The sequence below is a fragment of the Hippocampus zosterae genome, chromosome 7 (assembly GCF_025434085.1).
Source record: "Hippocampus zosterae strain Florida chromosome 7, ASM2543408v3, whole genome shotgun sequence".
Classification (NCBI taxonomy): Eukaryota; Metazoa; Chordata; class Actinopteri; order Syngnathiformes; family Syngnathidae; genus Hippocampus; species Hippocampus zosterae.
In genome coordinates, this window is record NC_067457.1 from 5,162,516 (window position 1) to 5,182,400 (window position 19,885).

Below are 19,885 nucleotides of genomic sequence, written 5' to 3' on the forward strand. Positions count from 1 at the left end.
TGTCAAATTACATGCATTACCTAACAAGGACCGCCTAAATTTACTGTAGTCCAATCAGCTGCTGGCGTTTCCTTGAAGGGGACAGCCGCAAACACCGCCGATTGATTCTCAAACGTGTCAATCAATGTAGAGTCGGCCAATTGCGAAACTGTGTCGAGTTACTTAAGGTGGGGGGAGGGGGAACACTGGTTGCATAAAGTGTATATTGTTCTTAAGTGTACCGTACACATTACAAGTGAATTAACATTTTAATGCAATAAAAGGCATCGCCAACATCAATACAATTGCTTGATAAAATAGAAAACGTCTAATTTGCTTGTGTAAAGTCGGCAAACGGCAAAATCCAGTGATGCAATCCTTGACCTGTTTTGAAAATGAGCTACTTTCTCCTGATGTGTTCTGACTTCATTTTTATCCTCCCCCCAAACAAGAACTTTTTCCTCCCCATGGCCTATTTTTTGTAACACGGCTGTGGATTCTTTGCATTGATGTGAAAAGGTAGACGTCCTCTAAGTTAGAAATATTATGCAAGTAAGATGGAACATGAAAACAAATAATTTTAAAAAACCACTCGCTACAAATGTTTAAATTATTTCAAGAGATTTAGCTTTTTTAAAAGACCGCGATTGTGCTTTCTCGCCTATAGGTGGCGATGTTTTCCACAGTTTTGCATGACTGAAGACGCTGGTTTTCTCGGGGGGGAACCCCACAGAATCGAACGTTCTCCCATGCCACAAACACCAAATGGCGTTGGGATTTGCAGAAGCTATCCGACTGTCACATCAGCTTCATAAACAAAATAACAGAAACCAACTAAGTGAAAATAAAGAAAAACAAAACTGAGTTTCCCGCTATATAAGACGATTCCGGTGTACCTAATGAAGTGTCTACGTTGATATATATTCTGACCACAGGGGGGCGCGCGAGGCCAAATGGGATCGCGCGCTCCCGTAAGAGACTGGGTCGCGCGCTGCGCTGTGCTGCGTGCAGATGTGTCGCAGCTTCTTTTCCAACGGAAAACGTCCAGCCCGTGCAAGTTGGTGGCGTTTCAATGGGCCTCAAAGTGTTGCCTCCCTAACTCGGCGGCCGCGGGTGAAACGGGGCTTCCCCGCCGGCAGCTTTCGTTAGCTTAGATCGGGGCGGAAAAGACGCCACTTTTTTTCCCCGGCAGGTCCGAGGTGCGCACTTGATGGAGCTGTCAGCGATCGGCGAACAAGTGTTCGCCGTGGAATCCATCATGAAGAAAAGAGTTCGGAAGGTACCAGTTGCGGCAGATATATGCCCTTTCACCTTGGTGCCATGACGCCGCGAGCAAATGTTCTGAAAGCATGCTAATAAGAGCCGAAGCTGGTTACCTAATTGACTTTTAAGAGGATGGTGTTGTTGTTTTATTGTTGCGCAGATGCTTATGACATGTCCACTTTCAGGAGGACACGAAAAGCTGGCCAAGCTCTTCGTTTGGGGGCCGTTATTGTTGTCTTGCTAATGATGTTTGAATGCATTATTTTTATTATTATTGTTGTCCAAATTAATACGTTGTCACGTGGCGCAAAAATTGGAATCCGGAGCCGCTACATCTAAATTTTTTTTTCAATACCTGCAGCCAATATTTGCTCTAACAATCTTCTTCCTACGAACATTCTCCACAGATTTTATAAGACCCGCAATCCGACCCAAGGTGCATTTACATGATCAAGAGGCCTGCATTTATTTTTTCCCCTGAAATGTATTCATTAAAATAGACACATTCGTTATTTTAAAATTAATTGTGTCGAGTTATAGTTCGTTGATGTAGTTTTTTGACCGAACATGGACTTTTCAAGCAAGTGACCTCCCGTGATTGACCCGCTACCGCACGTGCACGCATACACACACATGCCACGATGAGCAACAGCCAAAACGTCCCCGAACATAAAAGAAACAAAATTTAAGTCGATACAAGAGCTTGTGAGGTTGTAAAAATGAATCAGTGCCTACCTCTGTCGAGGCCTGGACGCGGCGGCATGGGATGCACTCTATCAGCGTCTTCAGTGCAACAATGTCACAATCGTAGCTCACGTGTATCGTTTTTTAAAAAATCACATTCTTTGCCAGTGCCGTCGGTGAATTGCAGATGAAACAAACTTTGAATGAGGATAATTGACAAAACAAACTCAGATATCAGGCAACATCTGTGATCGCAAGCTGCGATTGCAGACTGCTGACCGCTCACAACTTCCGGTGATGCAGGTCGCGGGCCACCGTCGGTTAAAGGTGACCCGTTTTATCAATGTTATTTTTCAATACTTTTTTTGTGAAAGTGGGACTGATATGACGCTAAGGGTGCAGTTTGCACTAACGCAAAAATATAAAATATTAATAATGCTCAATGTCTTCGACTGGAGGAGAAATCAAAGAGCAGTCATCCGGTTACAAAAGTCTGAGTGCTTTTGTCTGTGGCTTGTTTTCAAAACCTGCTGTCTCCGCAGGGGAACGTGGAGTACCTGTTGAAATGGAAAGGATGGCCTCCCAAGTGAGTCAAAGCATTGTTCAGATTGTTTCGGGAGTTCCTAATCAAGTGTCCGATGATTGTATTGACAGATGGATGAGTGATTAAATAGACCTAAAAAAAAAAAAGTTGACTTTTTTTGTCTTTGTAGGTACAGCACATGGGAGCCCGAGGAACACATTCTGGACCAGCGTTTAGTTCAAGCCTATGAAGAGAAGTACGACTTGATGGATTTTATGGCACCTACTTGTTTAGGACGATATTATCTTCCCCGGGAAACTATCCCGACAGTATTGTTTGAGTTGATATAATTGTGATTTTGACAGGCCTTATTGGACAAGTGTGATTGAAGACGAGAGTGATGCTTTGTCTGCATTCAATCTAACTGTCTGTTTGTCTTTCCTCAGAGAGCAGAGAGACAGAACTCTGGGTCACAGGAGAAAAAAATCCAAAACCAAAAAGCGGCTCCTGTTGCAGGTGCAAAATTATTCTTGAAGTGTGTGTGTGTGTGTGTGTGTGGGGGGGGGGGGGGTTAAATCGTTTTTTTTTTCGTGATGTATGATGTGGCACGGGTCTTCTCTTAATAACTGGGTCGAGATGGACGGTTGAGTGCCACGTCAGTTGCGCTAATGATTCTCTCCTTGGTCTGCATTCAGAACACAGTGTACACCATGGACCTTCGCAGCGCTCACAAGGCCGAGGACATGCCTAAACCCCGCCTACGTCTCTCCCTGACCCGCTCACTCCTCCCGGAGGAGGACGAGGAAGATGAGGAAGAGGAGGAAGAGGAGGAAGAGGAGGAAGAGGACCCATCCTACACTGCTTGGAGGAGAGCGCCCCGTTACAACAAGAGGAGGCCACGGAGCAGGTGCCTTAAGTTGAGGCCGGCGAGTCCTGCACATGAGCACTGGAAAAGCCTGGGAGAGGAAGAGGAGGTGAAAGAGGATCTTGTTGGAGATGAAGAGGAGGAGACTGAGGATATCACAGAAAAGACCGCAGGTGTGCTTATACTTGGCTTGTGATCAGATTTTGGACCTTTAAATTCTGAACACCACATCCAACTGTTTGGGAATCATCTGTTGAAAGGAATTATTTTTAAGGTTCTTCTCTTCTTGACTGGTGTAGGTCAAAGACGAGCCGCAGGGTGGAGCCCAGATTCCGGTGGAGACCATCTGACAGAGGCCGAGATGCCCGAAACGGTCTGGAGGCCCGTCGTCGGCCCGGCAGAGGTGACAGTCACCGACGTCACCATCAACGCGGTCACCGTGACGTTCCGAGAAGCGCGCGTGGCCCGCGGTTTCTTCCGAGTGTGGGGGGCTGGAGGTCTGAGCGGGGCGCCGAGGTTTTCCAAATTGATCGTCAATGCTTCCTCTTAGCCTGGACGGGAACTGAAATGCCGCATGGCTCAGACTGACCTTTTGCACTCGGCGGAAAGAAGTTTGGACACGTGCTTCTGTATGTCGTCGGCGGGAGAAAGAAAATGAGCCATTAACGAGCAGTCCTAGATGACAATGTTAGTATCGTTCTCCCATGTTTGCACTTTTCTTCCAGCATTTGTAGCAATCGAAGCATCCGATCCTCCAGTACTTACAGGTCATCTCATTCTGGATAGGAAAGAACATTTCCTAAGCAAAAATCTTTTTTTTGCACATAGTGATGCGTTAACCTGCACATGACTGCAGCCTAACTTGAAGATGTCGATTAAAAATGTCGTCATAATGGAATAAATGTGGCTCATGGTTAATATCTTCATTTGTAGATTTTTTTTTGGAGGGGTGGGGTGGCTGAAACGGATTATGGCATTTCTATTCCTTTCAATGTGAACATGTGACTTGGGTGTTTCGTGAGACGAGTCACTGTGTTGAATTATGATGTCAAATAAATCCATTAAAATAAAAGCGAAAGTTAAAAGAGCCGTTTGAGAGCCAGATCACCGAAAATCCCATCACTAGTTTGTTGCTTGAAAAGTCCTTCTTCGGTCAAAAAAGGTTAGGCACCCCTGATGTATAGTCAGGCTTTTTTGAAAATATATACAGTGTATATATATATATATATATATATATATATATAATTTTTGCAACACAGCTGCAGAAAAGGTTGACATCATCTAAAAGTTCGAAATATTATGCAAGTATGATGGCAAAATGAAAATCATTCAAAAATGAAAACACTCGCTTTTTTTTGTTTTTCTAAAAGTGTTTATTAAATGCTTTCAAGAGATTTGGTCCACTTGAGTATTTATTAACTTCCAACCAGGGAGGAGAGAAAACAAATTTGATAAAACATAAAAACCAGGAAACAAATGTACTGATTTAAAAAAAAACAACAAAAACCAAATGCAGTACAAAAATCGGAGGCCTCGTTTGTCCACTTCTTTACAACCCTGGTTCCTATTTTCTGATTGTTGAAATTAATTCAAACAAACAATCATTTCTTCGAACGGATTGGCATGATTCAATTTGGGGTCTGCAGGTGGGTTTGCACCAGGAATCAAATGGAAAAAAAAAGTGGGGGTTTGGTTACACAAATAACAGTGAAGTTTGTACTGTGTGGCTTGGCGAGATGTTGTATCAGAGAAAAACACACAACCTTATTCCATCAAAATAAACACTTAAAAGGCAAAAATAGGCGTATGTGGGGGTTTGACCAGCAAATTGCTGTCAAATTCAACAAATCGCAGGTGGGGGCATATTAATATAACATTATGCGTACCTCCATAAGGTGATTGCAAATCAGTGCACAGGAGGCGTTTGATGAACTAAAACATAGGAACGTGTGGTTTCATCCACCCAGCCCGGTAAACTCTGCCAAGCCACTGGGAAAAAAGAAAAAAAAACAGCTCCACCATTACTTATCTAAATGACCTTAGTGGGGTGGCTGAAATATTATAATAGCTTATCAGGTATAATATACGGGACTGTGTATTGTAAGCGGGGTTATACAATAAGGGTATGTATCATTCTTATAGGTGTGTTATCATCATATAAAGGCATAGCTATGCAGGAGTATATAAGCATCCGTGTATGATTCCCAGATCACTTCTCGTCTGGCAAAGTCGCAGCACGGGCAGCGAGCAGATCACGCTACCCGCCGCTAAGTATTTCGCAGCTATCCGAAGGCCTTACAGAGACCGATTGTGGCATTCGGACGTCCGCGTTGTCGTCTGCTTACTGCCCCCCAACAGGCTGCATACACAAGACGCATATTTACCGGTATTATAGTCATACATGGATACGTAGGTAGGTATACATTGCAATAAAACGTACATATGATCAATAGCATATAGAAGAGAAATAGTCGATAGCAATCATTTTCGTATTCATAATACTAAAGGTAATAGTAGTAGTAGTAGTAGTAATAAGATGATCCCTCAAAGAAGCTAAACGGTGGGCTGTTCCAGATGAGGGAGGGCTCATTAGCACAGCTAACAACGCTTACACGTTAAGTGTCCAGCTCTCACGCCATCCATTTAAATCTGCAACCCGCTCATTTGTCTGGAACAACCCACATGGAAGGAAACATTAAAATGTAAAAAAAAAAAAAACAACAACCCATTTTTTTTGTTTGTTTTCCTTCTCCTTAAATCACTCTAATAATCTAGATCAGCGATACATGTCATATTGCAATACCTCAATAACAGAAAAAAAAGGTTCTATGTAATCAATACAGTCTTCTGGTTATATATTTATCAGGCTTGATTGCTAAGTTATTTATTATTATTAGTATACATAGCATTGTATGTAAATATGGTGAGTGTGTGTGTATGTTTGTGTGAGATCAATCTAGACATAATTCCATCGTGCCTGTGTTTGCATCAAAGGCTTGCTTGTGTGTATGCATGCGTTTTGTTCATAGGCACAAAAAAAACAACAAAAAGTGTGAATAGACCGTCTTCTTTTTGCCACCAGATCCGCTAAGATGGACCACCGGATGTTGGAAAATAGCCTCGGTTGGGACTGGAGAGGTATCAACTTGCCTTTACTTTCAAATTAGTGTCAATATTCGAACACAAGGACGTCTATTCCGCATTTATTTCAATCACTCAAATTGGTTGAATCGTCTTAGTCCCTTTTTTTAGCCTCAAAATGAGGCTTTTATGAAATATAACAGAAGACTTCTGCATGCGGCTGCATTGACACCGAATCAGTCCAACGGAGGTCATCAACTTTTTTTTTTCTTATTCAATGTGATTTTCGCAATGTGGCCATTATTCCATTTATCCGTTTAGATATTTTGTGCGCTCGATACAGCCACCTCACAAAAAGAACGCGGGGGTCAGGGGGGACATTGTTTAGCTCCTGATTTTAGAAATCTAAGTCGACTTGCATACGAGCAACAAAAACAGCACATTTTACACGACCGATCAACCCCGCTCGTCCCGCACCCCCCCCCTTTTTTTTAAAGGCCCGTTCAGGCGTTACATTCAAAGTGCTCTACCAATATGGCAGACAATATAACGAGGGAAGTACAACTCCCGGCAAAAACAAAACCATTTTGACTCTCTCGCTTTTATGTCCACGAAGGTACAAAGAGTAGGGTTTGGTCACACTGCAGCAAAATTAAGGGTGTCCACCAGACCCTTTTATTTATTTATTTTTTAACCGCTTACTTTTTTTTTTTTAACGCTTACTTGGGTCTCACTACGCCTTCGAACAGCACGTTGGAGCGCATTATTTATTTTGGCACGATCAAGTTGAAAAGGTCAACTTTTAGCACGGCCGCTCCGTTCTTCCGAGAGAATCTTCCTTTATTGCCAAGCAAAACGCACGATCCGCGGCCAGCGCGCTCATTCGAGAATTGCTTTGGGTGCTGTGAGGATTTAAAACAAACAAACAAACAAAAAAAACGGGTGGGTGTCCGATGGACGCACATTTTCAATTAGATGTACTTTAGTCAACGCTAAACTTATCCTGCAGTGGAATCAGACAGAGGGGAGTGGGGGAACTACGTGCACTGCGGGAACAAACGAAGCTTCTTCAATGTGGTGATTGATGGCTGTGATTTGTGGCTTTGTGTCGTGTAAATGTGTGTGTGTGTGAGTGTGTATACATCAGCTCCCAACAAGGCAAGAGAGCAAAGTGGTGAGATGACAGGCTGTTGAGTTGCCGCCGGTCTCTGTCAGCAACTCGGCGGTCATTGGCCAACACTCAGAGGTCGTCTCCGTCGGACAACCGCCGGCCTCCCTGGAACGACACACACACATACACACAGATTTTTTTTGAGGAGGCGGGGGTAATTCCAATAGTCGACCACGAGTCATTCAAAGTCGGAAGCAAGGTCGCAACGGCGAATAATAACTCACCATGCTCTCGCTGTAGTCCGCTGTGATGGTGACCTGCTTGTCCTCCGGGGGAGGGGTCACGGCGGGGTTGTCGGTGCGCCGACTCTGATTGGTTAGCTGCAGCCACAGCTCGTACATCTGTTGCATGTCTCTCACTAGAGTAAAACGTGGAGTGGTTGGAGAGAATGACACTCGCGGATGAATATCCGAGGCGCAAGGTAAGACTGCGTGCGGGCGGGAAGCGCGACTTACAACTGTTGTTCTTCATGTACGTCCACACGTCCCTCTCCTCCAGGCTGTGGGCAAACGAGCAGTTGCCGATGTAGTGGCACTTTTTCTGCTTCATCACGTGCACGCACATCTGGGTGAAAACACCGGCAGAAGGGGAATCGTTACAGAGTGATACTTGAGGCGCCTCTTCCATTAACTCATTCGTTCCAACTGCGTTTTTTTTTGTATACTGTGGGAGACTTGATGAGGGAGGGAATGGGGGGGGGGGGGCACTCACGTCATATTGCTGCGGATAGCTGCGCGAGAAAGGGAGAGGCCGAACAACAACCCACTTCTTTTTCTCAAAGGATTTCACCAGCAACACTCGACGCTCCTTCGTCCAGCTGGCAAACAAGAGATTCTCTCACGTCACACGGCGTCTTGCCTTGGGGGTAGGCGGGGGGGGGGGGGGGGGTCTATGTCTCACCTATGTCGTGCTTTGGCAGTGCAGTACTTGAGGTTCTTGTCGGGCTCGTTCACCTGTCCCTCTCGCCAGCACTGGCCGCACACAAACTTCATTTTCAGGTTGAGGGGGCGGCCCCGCCCGGTGCCGCCAAGCGCTCCCACCCCCATCCCGCCCACCGTGGAGACGCCAGCCCCGCCGATGCCATCTCCTCCCCCGACGCTGACTCCCATTCCCCCGACAGGCATGCTGCTGCTTGGGTGGGGGATGTGGATTGGCTGGAAGGGCACCAAAGAAGTTTGTTAGCAAGAGCAAATGTCCAAAGTTTACAGCTAACACAAAGCAAATTTATTTTTTTTAGATGAATATTTATTATAGCCCCAAGAATCGAATTCTGCCGTACACCGAGGAACCCCCTGTAACTTCTCCTGTGTTATTTCCAGCCTACCCTCTGTGGCTTCTGCGCATTCTGTTCTAATCTCTGCCAATGTCTTTTGGACTCCTGCACCATCTCCTCATGGGTAATGCCTGAAGAAAATACGGCCACAGAGAAGAATGTCAGTCCAAAACAGCCCAAATTCACTTATTCACTCTCCACCCTCTCTCTCCTTCCAAAAAAAAAAAAAGTCTTTCCACAGTCGATATGTCACTGCGTCAAAAAATAAATAAAATAAAATGTGGTGCTTCCCGCTTACCGGTGTCTTGTTGAAGCACCCAACATTTGAGTTCTATGACCGAGTGTGCAAAGGAGCAGCTGTCCTCGCGCTGGCAACCGTAGCGAACCTCGTGGCGACAAACGTCAAACTGACACAGAGGGTGGAGGGGGCGCACCTTGCTGTAGCGCACGTTGGCTGAGCGCACTACGTGCACCAGGCACCTGCAGTCACATGAAACGCCTTAGGTTGCCGCGGGGGCGTATGACGCCCCCCCCCCCCCAAAAAAAATCCTGATGCCTGAAAGAACACCGTACTCACTTATTGTCATCAAATGGGTGTCGGGCTGTGAGGTTGGAACACACCGCCAAGTTTTCTTTACTGCGCTTGCTTATGATGCGAGGCTTACTGTCAAAACATTCCTGTTGAAAGAAAAATGTCAAATAAGCCTTCCTGTAACGTCGTCCCCCCCCCCCCACTTTTCAAACAGAAAGAGAGGAGCGCCTTCCAGACGGACTGATCTCACCTCACAGAGGAACATGAACATGCCCATGTGGAGCTGCAGCAGTCGAGTGACACTGAGCGCGCGCCTTTCCGTGCTCCCCAGGGGGTCGAAGAGCAGCTCTCGGCTCAGTGCGCCCTTCCTCTCCTGCGTCCACACGTTGATTTCCTCCTGGCAGTATGCGAAGGTACAGTTCTCACCATACTGGCACTCCTGGCGTTCCTGAACCTCTGCAAAAATAAATAAAGTAGGGGAGGGGGGAGTTCGGGAAATGCGCACACTACAACTCTGCCCCATTTTGTTGGAAAACGTGACGCGCACCTTTACAGAGTACAAAGGCCCCCAAGAAGTTGTTGCGTGCCGGCCGGGGCCGAATCCTCTTCCAGGTGGGGTCGTCATTGTTCTTGAGGCGACACAGCAGGACGTCCCGCTTACATCGATGCGCCGCCTCCGGCTGGTATTTATAATCCATCACTCGCGGACCTGGAAGCAAGCGGAGAGCGAATGTTGTCGAATACGTTAAAAAAAAACGGAGAAAAACGCAACATGAAGAGCCGACTAACCTATTCGGCTGTAACAGGCGTGGCAGGCCTGACGGAACTCGTGCGTGCCCGCCAGGGGATTCCTGGACAGCATTGAGAGGTTTGTTCCTGCTGGGCCGTTCTGAAGAGGGGTGGAGGTGAGGTGGATAATGATCCAGAAGGTTTTGGTGGCCACAACACAAATACTCCAAAGATTGGACTCACCGCTTGCGCAGAACCGTGGTTGCGCATCCCAGGGATGAAGCTGTGACACACTCGTCCCCCTGGAAGACCACAAACACACAGTGATGAGCACTCGGATGAAATGATCAATACTTGCAGCCAAAACTTGGAACTCACCAGGGAGAGTGTACTCCGATAAAGAGTCGAGCCCGCCGGAAACGAGCCCACCTTTGTCCTCTCCGTCCACAGCTCCGCTCGAGAAGCCTCCCAAAGCGTCCTGCGCTTGGGTGGAGCCCTGGTCTCGCTGGGCCAGCGGCGAGTAAGGCTCCAGTTGGGGGAGGTCACTGATGGAGGAGCTGAAGAAGGTGGGGGCGAGCTGGGCTGACGGGGCGGGCAGGTTGGGGGAGTAAGGGGGCCGCAGACCCACCGCTGTGTTTGGTAGGTTGGTGGGGATGGCGCCTGCAGGACCCTAGACCGGTAAACGATAGAATCAGGTTTCCAAACGTGGTACCTGTGCATCTCCGTGGAGAGACGGTAACTGCTGTTCCGAAAGAATATCGTTCGATAGGACAGCAGGGTTGACTTGCTCCCCCCACCTCACTGACTTTCTTGGGGATGCTTTCCAGGAGACAGTCCAGCTCGTCCTTGATCACACTGCCGCATTCGTCCATGTGTTCGGACACGGGCACAGAGTACGGCATCGGCGGCAGGGACTGGCTGCCGGGGCTCTCCGACAGGTCCGCGCACGGCGTCAGGACGGCGGGATCGTCGCTGACTGGGATGGGTGTGGCCAGGGGGGCCGGGATGCACTGGGCGTTGGACAAGTCTGCTGAAGGTGTGCAAAAATAGGAGGTCACAAGAAGTAAGTGGAGCGATCGGAGGTTTCTTTGCCATACCTGGTCCCATGTCGCCCATAGACTCCATCCCATTGGAAGACGACTAAATGACGAAAAGCAGTTCGTTAATAGCTAGTGTGCGAAACGGCTAACGTTTCATTTCAGCATCGATAAGCCTCGACGTTCACACACACCTCCCCAGTGGGCGGGGATGTCTCGCCAAGACTCTCTCCCTCCGTGGTCGTGGACTCGGTCTGGCTGATGTAGGCTTTACGGCCCTTAAGGCCCAGCTTATTGGCCAGATCCTGAGCTAAATCACATACCTGTCGGTCCTGCAAAGCGAAAAACACAAAGGAAAGAATTCGGCGGGGGGTGTAAATAAAAAGGGCTGCGCTTACAAATTTGGAAGCAAATAACATACATGCGGTTCTGTGAGGAGACATTTGGTGCCGCACTCGTACGCCTCTCTGAGTCGTCCCATTTCTCTCAGGCACAGCGCCTTGCGGTAGAGAGCCTTGCGACTACCTTCGGATACAAACAGCGCACTATCACAGTCCTGAATGCCGCGATCGAATTCCCTCTGAGGAGAAAAACAAGCAACAAGCATTTAGGTTCGCACACAATCTGTCGAAAATTCGGCAAGTTAGTGAAGAACTAGTCAGTGCAAGGAAACAATTCTAAACAAAGATCATTTCTGAGCACGGTACGAGATGCAATTCTCCTCACAATTTGGTAGAAGGCAGCTGCCCTGTTGACGTAGAGGCCCTCCAGCAGCTTGTGGGGGATGATGAGGGCCTCAGCCTGGGCGTAACGGGCGACACTGATCCCTTCTCCGTATTGCTGGGCTGCCTGACGACAGTCACCGTCGTGTCGGAAGCAGGCGTTACCCTCGTCCAGGAGGTTACACACCAACTGGGTCAGAAAAGCCTGAGAGGCATATAGAAATGAGGGCATGAATATAGAACACAGAACTGCACTGCATACAAATAAATGCATTGAAGAGGAAATAATCAAACCTCATAATTCTCTGGCTCGGGGAAAGGCAATGAAGACCTGAAACGGATATTAAAAGTCACCACTTTAGTCTCAATAACAAAGGGACAATGTCGACTATTTTATACATCCATTTTCTTTCGTTAACTAAAGTTAAACTTCTTTTTTAAAGTTGGATTCAGACACATAATGCTTATAAAATATTTTTTTACATGTAAACTTTTGTTTTGACTTACTGGATAAAACTCATTGCTTTCTGGATTTCCTCTCTTCGCTTGAGTCTATCTGCGTCCATTGCCTGAGGATGGAAGCAAATGGAAATGTTACTTATTTTCACATTTGTCATGGTCTGAATATTTACTCCTAAATCGACAGTGCATCGATAACTTGCTCTATATTACGGGGTTGTTCAAAATGTCAAAATTGCTGGCTCCATGAATTGGCAGGGCCTAGCGTAAACACGGTGACGAAATGACGGCGCGGGTTCGACTACAAACAGCGGGATGACGCAGAAGGTGAAACGAGGGTCAATATTCTTAATCTTAAAAATGAAATTGAACGAACTGGCGACATTTTTGATGTCTAAAGTGCAATGATTGGTTCGCGAGCCCCGGAACTTAGCATTGTTGGCATGCTAACTCGCGTTAATCGACAATACCTGCTTCAGTTGAAGGATGCACCGGCAAAACTGACTTAAATTAAAATAGACATCACGTTGTGGTCTCAGCCGATATTAATGTGAACATTAAAGAGATCAAGGGGTAATTACTGTTCGACCTGCTACCGCTAGTAGTGCTAAAAGCTAACGAGTGCGACCGGAGTGAAATTAGATTTAGCTTTCGAAGTGGTTGCATCTTGAGGTGGTTAGCGTCTTGTAATTTAATGTCTAATATATTCATGCTGGCTGGCTGCAGTTGTGTATATTTAACAACAGAAGATGAGTTGACGACCGCGAGTAGCTAGCAAGTAGTCCCTCTTCTTTTTGAGCACAACTCACCCCACAGTTAAGTTTCAAGCGTTTCGGATCACTGATAACTTCACGAAGTGTTAAAGGCGATAAAGACGGGAGGAAATAGACAATTAGCAGTCACGATCCAGGCAGCATATTTGTAAATGTGGTGTGCTTGTCATTGATTTGTAGACGAAGCACGATTTTTTACGAGCTACAGCTGCTGAACTGCTTGCTGGCTAATGTTAGCCTTCTCTCTGCTAGCTGCTTGGGCGAGTGCAGTATGGCAACAAGTTTCAAACGAAAATCTGCCACAAGGGGACAGCAAAGTCGTGTGGTTATATAGGCAGTGTTTAGTGTTCATTCACTTATTCCCAACTCCGACCTCGAGGTGCTGCAGAGATTTTCATATAATATACAGTGGTGGACTATACGTAGCGCGATCATCAGTTAAATGGAAAATAGTTTTCGAAAACCACTCGTGCGCAGCGTTATTTACATCTTTTCGGGCGCACCGTCAATTACGTCATTGCTGTCGCATATTTAAACGTGAGTGATCTGAAATTGCTTCAAAAGATTGAAATAATAAATAATTAGAACACAACTTTATATTGTTTTAAGTTTAACAGGGAACCTAAAGAGGCGTCGATTGAAAATGCCACCATCAGAAGTCTACAGCCCATGTGATTATTTCTTTAATTTTGTTTGGAATAAAACATTTATTGTGCTCACGAGAAAATGTGTTTCTCCACAACGAAGCAGCTCTTAATGGGAAAATTCTATTTAAACTCTGTATTGTATAGTTCAAACAATTGATCGTCATTTTTCTACATTTTTTAGGATGCTTACTATAAAAGTGCCGGGGTTTTTTAAACCCGGAAATGTGTGACGTTATGGTGCAACGTTATATTTACCACAGCCAACAAAACACAGTTGTATAAACATATTACAATATCTTAGGTTATGTACGTACGTTACTAGTTAACGTGACGAAGTGGACATTTAAAATACATTCTGTTTCCAGCTTGCGTGACGTAACGACAAAAAAAGCAAACCCGGAAAACGTTGCATCACACGTTGATCAACCGGCGCGCTTTTACTCACCGGTCGGTGTGTTTTCGCGATAATTCCTGTGGAATTCGCTGTCAGTGGTAAGCTATTTCGCTTTCTTCCATGTATCTGCCGTCATATAGTGACGAATGGCTGAGCATAAACCCTCATTATTTCTTGGCAAAGGGTGGGCGAAGCGCGCTGAGAGCCAGTCGCAGTCGGTCTGTCCATAAAACCACCGGAGTAACACCTGCTAGCTTCGACTGAGCTAACTGCCCCGGCGTCTTTGTTATTGCATTTTTAAAAATTGAACGTCAGTTGTACGTTCAACATACTCAACTGAACGTCATTCTGGTAGATTTGGTCTGCTCAGGTTGTCCAAAATTTATCACCAATGACCTAAGGCTTGTCTTTGGATGTTTCTCTAGACATCATGGCTGCAGATGACATAGCCCAGCTGGTTAATGATCTTTCCAAGACCCATTTAGGAGATGGAGAGCTAAGCTATAAAGGCCTGGGGCTTAAAATGGACGATGCAGAATCAGGTTTGGGTGCCAGCCAGTATAGACTGATGTCAATGAGATGCTTCCTGTTTTATTAAAGATGTTTATTTTTTACAATGTGTGCTCCTACAGTGGAGGAGCTTGTCCAGGAGATCGAACAGCACCAGGATTTGAAAGTCTTGCGCTTGGAGGGAAACACGTTGGGTGTGGATGCAGCCAGAGCCATTGCCAAAGCTCTGGAAAGTAAAGATCAGCTTCAGGTACACATTATCAAGGCAAAGAACCGTATGTCTTACCGTATGTATGACTTTGGTATACACTGACTCTATGACACATAGGCTGTAATGATTCCCAGCCAGGGTGCCATAGCAAACAAGTGTGCCGTGAGAGATCGTGAATGGTACCATTTCTCCAGTTTCATATAAAGTGTCTACAACGTATTATTTATGCATTACAAATATACCGTAGGTCTTCTATGACAGTAACATTGATCACCTGTCTTTTTTTTTTTTTTTAAAGAGATGTTACTGGAGTGACCTTTTCACTGGAAGACTACGCTCCGAAATCCCAGTGGCCCTGGTGAGAAGCTCCCCGAATCAAGACTCCTCTAAACCACATTCATGACTTTATATGTTGTACATTCCAGATATTAGCATGCTTTGGTGGAATCACAAATTACAGTTCTAAAATGTATTTGTATGTTTTCATCAGAGATCTCTGAGCAGTGGATTAATGATTGCCGGGGCCCGTCTGACGGCGCTGGACTTGAGTGACAATGCTTTTGGACCGGATGGCGTCAAGGGGATCGATCAGCTACTCAGAAGCGCCGCGTGCCACACCTTGAGGGAGCTAAAACTCAACAATTGCGGGATGGGAATCGGAGGAGGAAAGGTGAGCTCGGAGGGGATGATAAATCATGACAAACCACCGCTAAACACTTTCACACTGTTTTTCCTTTGTCGAACTGATCATAAAAATGCTTTGTGGTCTCTATAGATTCTTGCTGAAGCACTGATGGAGTGCCACAGACAGTCGTTGGTCGTGGGTACTCCACTCAGACTCAGAATATTTGTTGCTGGGAGGAACCGCTTGGAAAATGAAGGAGCCAGTGCCTTGGCCAGGGCCTTTCAGGTACGAGTATCTACATGATTGACACCACTTTGAATACACCGGCTTCAGGTAGAAATAACAAATTAGATTTATTTATGTGGCACTTCAGCTGATGGGGAGCCTGGAGGAAGTCCACATGCCGCAGAACGGCATCAACCACGCGGGCGTGACTGCTTTGGCCGCGGCCATGCGACACAACGCGGATCTGCGCGTACTCAATTTCAACGACAACACCTTCACAAAGAGGGGAATGCTGGCCATGGCTCAGGTGAGGCCTCTCGACTCGCAACACATTCATCACACAAAATCATTCCTAACGCTGGTTTTTTATTCCTGTCGCGCCCCTACAGGCTTTGGAGCACCTGAGGAACATCCAAGTCATCAACTTTGGTGACTGCTTGGTCCGTTGCGAAGGCGCCATCGCCCTGGCGGCAGTCCTCAGAGAAGGATTGCCAGTCCTCAAGGTTGCTTTCACGCTTTTGATTAACTAATATTTGGATTAATTGACAGGCAATCACAGGCTCTGTTTTTTTCTAGGTTTAAAAGTGTCACTGAAATTCCAATTTGCCTACTTTTCTCCAACCGTGTTCCAATCTGATTTGATGCTGGCCTGCATGACAAAATTCAGATGTTGGTCTCCAGACAAGACAAGACATACACTGCCGTATGACATGATTGCATTACGTCTGCCGACAGGAGCTGAATCTGTCCTTTGGCGAAATCACAGAGGCGGCGGCCCTCGTGGTGGCTCAGGCGCTCTTGGACAAGCCTCACATGGAGAAAGTGGATCTGAACGGTAGACACATGAACCACTCAACAACCACGACGGAGAAGGTTATTCCTTCTTTGTCTTTCTGCGTATGACCTGTGCGTCTCTGTGTGTCTGTGTCCGCGGTTGGCCGTGACAGGCAACTGCCTCGGGGAGGAGGGCTGTGAGGCTCTAAGGGAAGCGATGGAGGGCCAGGACAAAGGAGACATGCTGGCCTCACTCAGGTTGAAAAAAAAATGGAGTAATTACAGTGACTTTGAGCGACTCTAATTCCAATGGTTGTTTTTTTTACAGTGATGATGAGGGAGAAGCTGGTGAAGAGGATGAAGAAGATGATGATGAAGGACAGGTTGATGATGATGCTGATGCAAGTAATGGATACCATGGTTGGAACGAAGAAGACTTTGTTAAAGAAAATGGAACCACAGCAAATGAAGAGAGTCCCTATGAATCACCGTGTCCTGTAAGACGATGATGTCGTTGTTTGTGTGTCAAACTTTATCCTATTCCAACCATTTCTGTATTTTGGGTTCTTTGTTGCCAAGAGTGGTTTGTGTGTGTGTGTGACACCTTAGGAAGAGGTCGTCTCTTTTCTCTATTGTCCGTCTGCCGTGAAGCTTCTTGAGCTGGGAGAGATGAGGAGACATCTGCTACCGGAGGTGGGGAGGGGAAAAAAATCTGATTGACAGCATGATTTTGTGTACACTTGACAATATTCCTTTCTCTCATCAGGTGCACATTTTGAATCCGCACAAAGCCGTCGAGGTCCTTCTCAAAGTGGGTTCTTTGTACAGCGAGGAAGCAGTGGCGAAGACGACAGTGCTGGAAACCTTTGGTAAGGTGGTACTTTAGGGGAGAAAGTGGGGATAGATCTGGTCCCACTTGTCTTTTGTCCCCTGAGAGACGTGATATAAAATGTCTCCATCTCATAGACATGCTGTTGAGGAAGCTTCTCTCCGGCTCAGCTCTCCAGGCGTACACCAGCCTCTCCACACTGCTGGTCCTCATAGGAGTCCTCAAGGTACAGTGCACTCCGCTTAATAGAACACCATTGGGCCGAAGCGCTTCTGTTCTACTAAGCGGGGTTTCTATTAACCGGAGACACTTTATTAGGTACACCTTCAGACACGTCGACGACCAAGTTATGCACGCAGAAAAACCCCGGCTGACGAGTTAGAAGAGATATTTCGACTGTGGACGTCCATATCTTTAATCAAACAACAAAACAACAACTTTAATCAACTTCAGTCAAACATCTCAAATCACGAGAAAAATTTCGTTACTTTTGTCTGGAAACAGGAGTCCGTAATTTTGCGGTTGACTTCCCTCTCAATGCGCTGGATAAGAGGGAAGTCCTGGAAACCGCGGGCGTACCTTCTGAGAATCCGGCAATGCATCGTATCGTCTGAGTATGTCCTTCTTATCCGCAGGTGATAGCCCTCGTCTCTTGAATGAAGTTGAAGCCATTGTGACGTGCGTGTGTCTATGTGTGGAGTGACGCGTGCTACCTGTTGCTGTATACGGCTAGAACTACCGCGTTTTCTCGCGATAGTGGTACAGTATCGCGATAGCTACACTTCGTCTCTCTCTCGTCTCTTGAATGAAGTTGAAGCCATTGTGACGTGCGTGTGTCTATGTGTGGAGTGACGCGTGCTACCTGTTACTGAATACGGCTAGAACTACCGCGTTTTCTCGCGATAGTGGTACAGTATCGCGATAGCTACACTTCGAAAATCCACTAGTTTACAATGTTCATTGCTTACGGCCTGTTCTATTAAGCGGAGATCTGTTCTACTAAGCGGAGTATCTTTATAGGAAATTGCATTAGGCAAATCGGTTCCAGAGCCTTTTGCTCTATTAAGCGGATTACTCTATTAACCGGTGTTCTATTAAGCGGAGTGCACTGTACTACCGGAGCCTCCCCTCACCACAGTTCCAAAGAACTATGTTGAAGTGAGGGGAAGGAAGCCCTCGCTAATAGATTTCCTTTGCCCCTATTTCTGTTCGTGTGTTTCAGGGGGAAGGGAAGAGGAAAAAAGTGCCACTTGCATCAGGTCTGTTGTTGTGCTTGGAGCACGCGGTCCAGCAGGACTACTTGGCCCAGCACCACGCCTCACTGCTTCACACCATCCTTTCTAAGTAGGGACGACATCTTCACAATGCCAGGGTGCCATTCCGGGGTGTTTGTTTATACGCGACGCTCGTTTCTGTGCGTCTCTCCAGGAATTGCGAGGCTCTCAAGTCATGCAGCGGGGACAGGTTAAGGTCCGCGCTTGAGAAGAGGTGCCTTGAATAAACCCGGTTAACCACCAACAGGTTACACACGGACACACTGGGATGTACTGGGATAGATTTTCTCTAAAATAGAGGCTTCCTCCACCACTTGATTTCCATCCGTTTGTATATTTTTTTTAAAGGCGTCTCCTCATTTTTTAAAAATTCAGTCGAGGGATTTATATATTTTTATAGAAAATACATAGAAGGGAGAACAAAATGGAGGGTTAGTTGTTGAGGTGGGTGAACGTTTACAGTAAACTGGCAGCTTTTTGTTCTGTTTTGAAAGTATGCACTTTTACACTGCTTCAAAAGGGATTAATTCATATAGCCACTCCCTACTCTTACGACAGCCATATCGGTTCATTATTTGACAGCTCTCTTTGACCCTGGAAATATACAATCAAAACAAATGTTCCTCACTCTTGCTAGTGTGTACCATCTTTTTTAAAACGCTAAGAACAGTTTGACACCAAAAGTCCAAACTGCCCAATTCCAATTGAATGTGATGTCAATTTCAACACCGCCTATCCTGTGCAGGGTCGCCCTCCCTTATTCTCTATGAAGTTGTTTTATGGAAAAGTGAAAACCAATGAAAACATTATCCCTTTTTTTGTGTCATTCAGCACTCTTAAAAAAATCATGTTTCTCTTTTGAGATCACATGTAGAATTTCACAATTACCTCATGTGCTTAAAAAATCTGACGTAACTGCACATTTAATGCACAAGGAAATATCCTGTAATTGCGTTTTAAACATGTTGACTTGTACTGAATCCTCACAAATAGAGCTAATCCAACAAGCCTGACTCTGGTTTTGTCTGTTGTCAAATTACCCATCTACCCCCCCTTATCCAAAAGTGATACATTTGATGTTTTATGCTATAAAGACAACAATGACATCCTTGGGTACATTTTCTAGTGCAGACTGATGAGCAAGCAATACACAGCAAAATCGGCAATGCTCATTCAACACCTACAGTTAAATTGAAAACTTCATAAGTGTCTAGATTGGTCCACTATATATTGTTAAAACATTTTTGGACTGACTCAATATGGAGAAGTGCAGATGCGATGCACTCTGTGATCAAATTTCTGTCA

At 45.9% G+C, this 19,885-nt stretch overlaps 3 protein-coding genes and 1 long non-coding RNA gene across 7 annotated transcripts; 3 read left to right on the plus strand and 1 right to left on the minus strand.

The window, feature by feature from the left end:
- The first annotated feature begins 451 nt into the window (after positions 1-451).
- LOC127604899 (uncharacterized) lies at positions 452-4,825 on the plus strand. The gene is made up of 2 exons (XR_007963435.1): positions 452-498; positions 4,585-4,825. It is a non-coding gene; the product is annotated as an uncharacterized LOC127604899 (long non-coding RNA).
- cbx7b (chromobox homolog 7b) lies at positions 938-4,240 on the plus strand. Its single transcript, XM_052072278.1, has 6 exons — positions 938-1,258; positions 2,469-2,512; positions 2,640-2,705; positions 2,896-2,965; positions 3,145-3,487; positions 3,614-4,240. The coding sequence occupies exons 1-6, from the start codon at positions 1,190-1,192 to the stop codon at positions 3,862-3,864; spliced, it is 843 nt and encodes a 280-aa protein (XP_051928238.1). The 5' UTR covers positions 938-1,189; the 3' UTR covers positions 3,865-4,240.
- A 2,201-nt stretch (positions 4,826-7,026) lies between the features above and the next one.
- zc3h7bb (zinc finger CCCH-type containing 7Bb) lies at positions 7,027-13,396 on the minus strand. 3 transcript variants are annotated; one of them, XM_052072274.1, is made up of 21 exons: positions 13,128-13,396; positions 12,367-12,428; positions 12,154-12,190; positions 11,864-12,064; positions 11,559-11,717; positions 11,332-11,469; positions 11,198-11,240; positions 10,898-11,127; positions 10,479-10,770; positions 10,344-10,402; positions 10,161-10,260; positions 9,919-10,080; positions 9,622-9,827; positions 9,417-9,517; positions 9,138-9,319; positions 8,891-8,970; positions 8,467-8,720; positions 8,278-8,383; positions 8,022-8,130; positions 7,791-7,924; positions 7,027-7,671 (listed from the first exon to the last, which is right to left on the minus strand). In XM_052072274.1, the coding sequence occupies exons 2-21, from the start codon at positions 12,423-12,425 to the stop codon at positions 7,636-7,638; spliced, it is 2,688 nt and encodes an 895-aa protein (XP_051928234.1). In that variant the 5' UTR covers positions 12,426-12,428; positions 13,128-13,396; the 3' UTR covers positions 7,027-7,635. The 3 variants fall into 3 exon arrangements, with proteins under 3 accessions (XP_051928234.1, XP_051928235.1, XP_051928233.1); XM_052072275.1 differs by having other exon boundaries at positions 10,907-11,130; XM_052072273.1 differs by having other exon boundaries at positions 10,898-11,130; positions 13,128-13,395.
- Positions 12,623-19,593, plus strand: rangap1b (Ran GTPase activating protein 1b). 2 transcript variants are annotated; one of them, XM_052072277.1, is made up of 16 exons: positions 12,623-12,645; positions 14,558-14,674; positions 14,765-14,892; positions 15,152-15,211; positions 15,344-15,523; positions 15,629-15,763; positions 15,852-16,010; positions 16,093-16,206; positions 16,439-16,538; positions 16,651-16,735; positions 16,806-16,974; positions 17,087-17,170; positions 17,244-17,346; positions 17,444-17,532; positions 18,529-18,650; positions 18,735-19,593. In XM_052072277.1, exons 2-16 carry the CDS (start codon positions 14,563-14,565, stop codon positions 18,805-18,807), a joined length of 1,713 nt encoding a protein of 570 aa, XP_051928237.1. In that variant the 5' UTR covers positions 12,623-12,645; positions 14,558-14,562; the 3' UTR covers positions 18,808-19,593. The 2 variants fall into 2 exon arrangements, with proteins under 2 accessions (XP_051928237.1, XP_051928236.1); XM_052072276.1 differs by lacking the exon at positions 12,623-12,645 and adding an exon at positions 14,094-14,230.
- Positions 19,594-19,885: the final 292 nt, after the last annotated feature.

Bases quoted from the DNA above. Each gene is read 5' to 3' on its own strand.
- cbx7b (XM_052072278.1), top strand. From the start codon at position 1,190: ATGGAGCTGTCAGCGATCGGCGAACAAGTGTTCGCCGTGGAATCCATC. The intron at 2,966-3,144 runs GTGCAAAATTAT...GTCTGCATTCAG, and splicing joins AAAAGCGGCTCCTGTTGCAG to AACACAGTGTACACCATGGA. The intron at 3,488-3,613 runs GTGTGCTTATAC...TGACTGGTGTAG, and splicing joins TATCACAGAAAAGACCGCAG to GTCAAAGACGAGCCGCAGGG.
- rangap1b (XM_052072277.1), top strand. From the start codon at position 14,563: ATGGCTGCAGATGACATAGCCCAGCTGGTTAATGATCTTTCCAAGACC. The intron at 14,675-14,764 runs GTTTGGGTGCCA...GTGCTCCTACAG, and splicing joins AATGGACGATGCAGAATCAG to TGGAGGAGCTTGTCCAGGAG. The intron at 15,764-15,851 runs GTACGAGTATCT...GTGGCACTTCAG, and splicing joins CCTTGGCCAGGGCCTTTCAG to CTGATGGGGAGCCTGGAGGA.
- zc3h7bb (XM_052072273.1), bottom strand. From the start codon at position 12,425: ATGGACGCAGATAGACTCAAGCGAAGAGAGGAAATCCAGAAAGCAATG. The intron at 10,261-10,343 runs GTGAGTCCAATC...ACCCCTCTTCAG, and splicing joins ACCACGGTTCTGCGCAAGCG to AACGGCCCAGCAGGAACAAA. The intron at 10,081-10,160 runs GTTAGTCGGCTC...GCTTGCTTCCAG, and splicing joins CGCCTGTTACAGCCGAATAG to GTCCGCGAGTGATGGATTAT.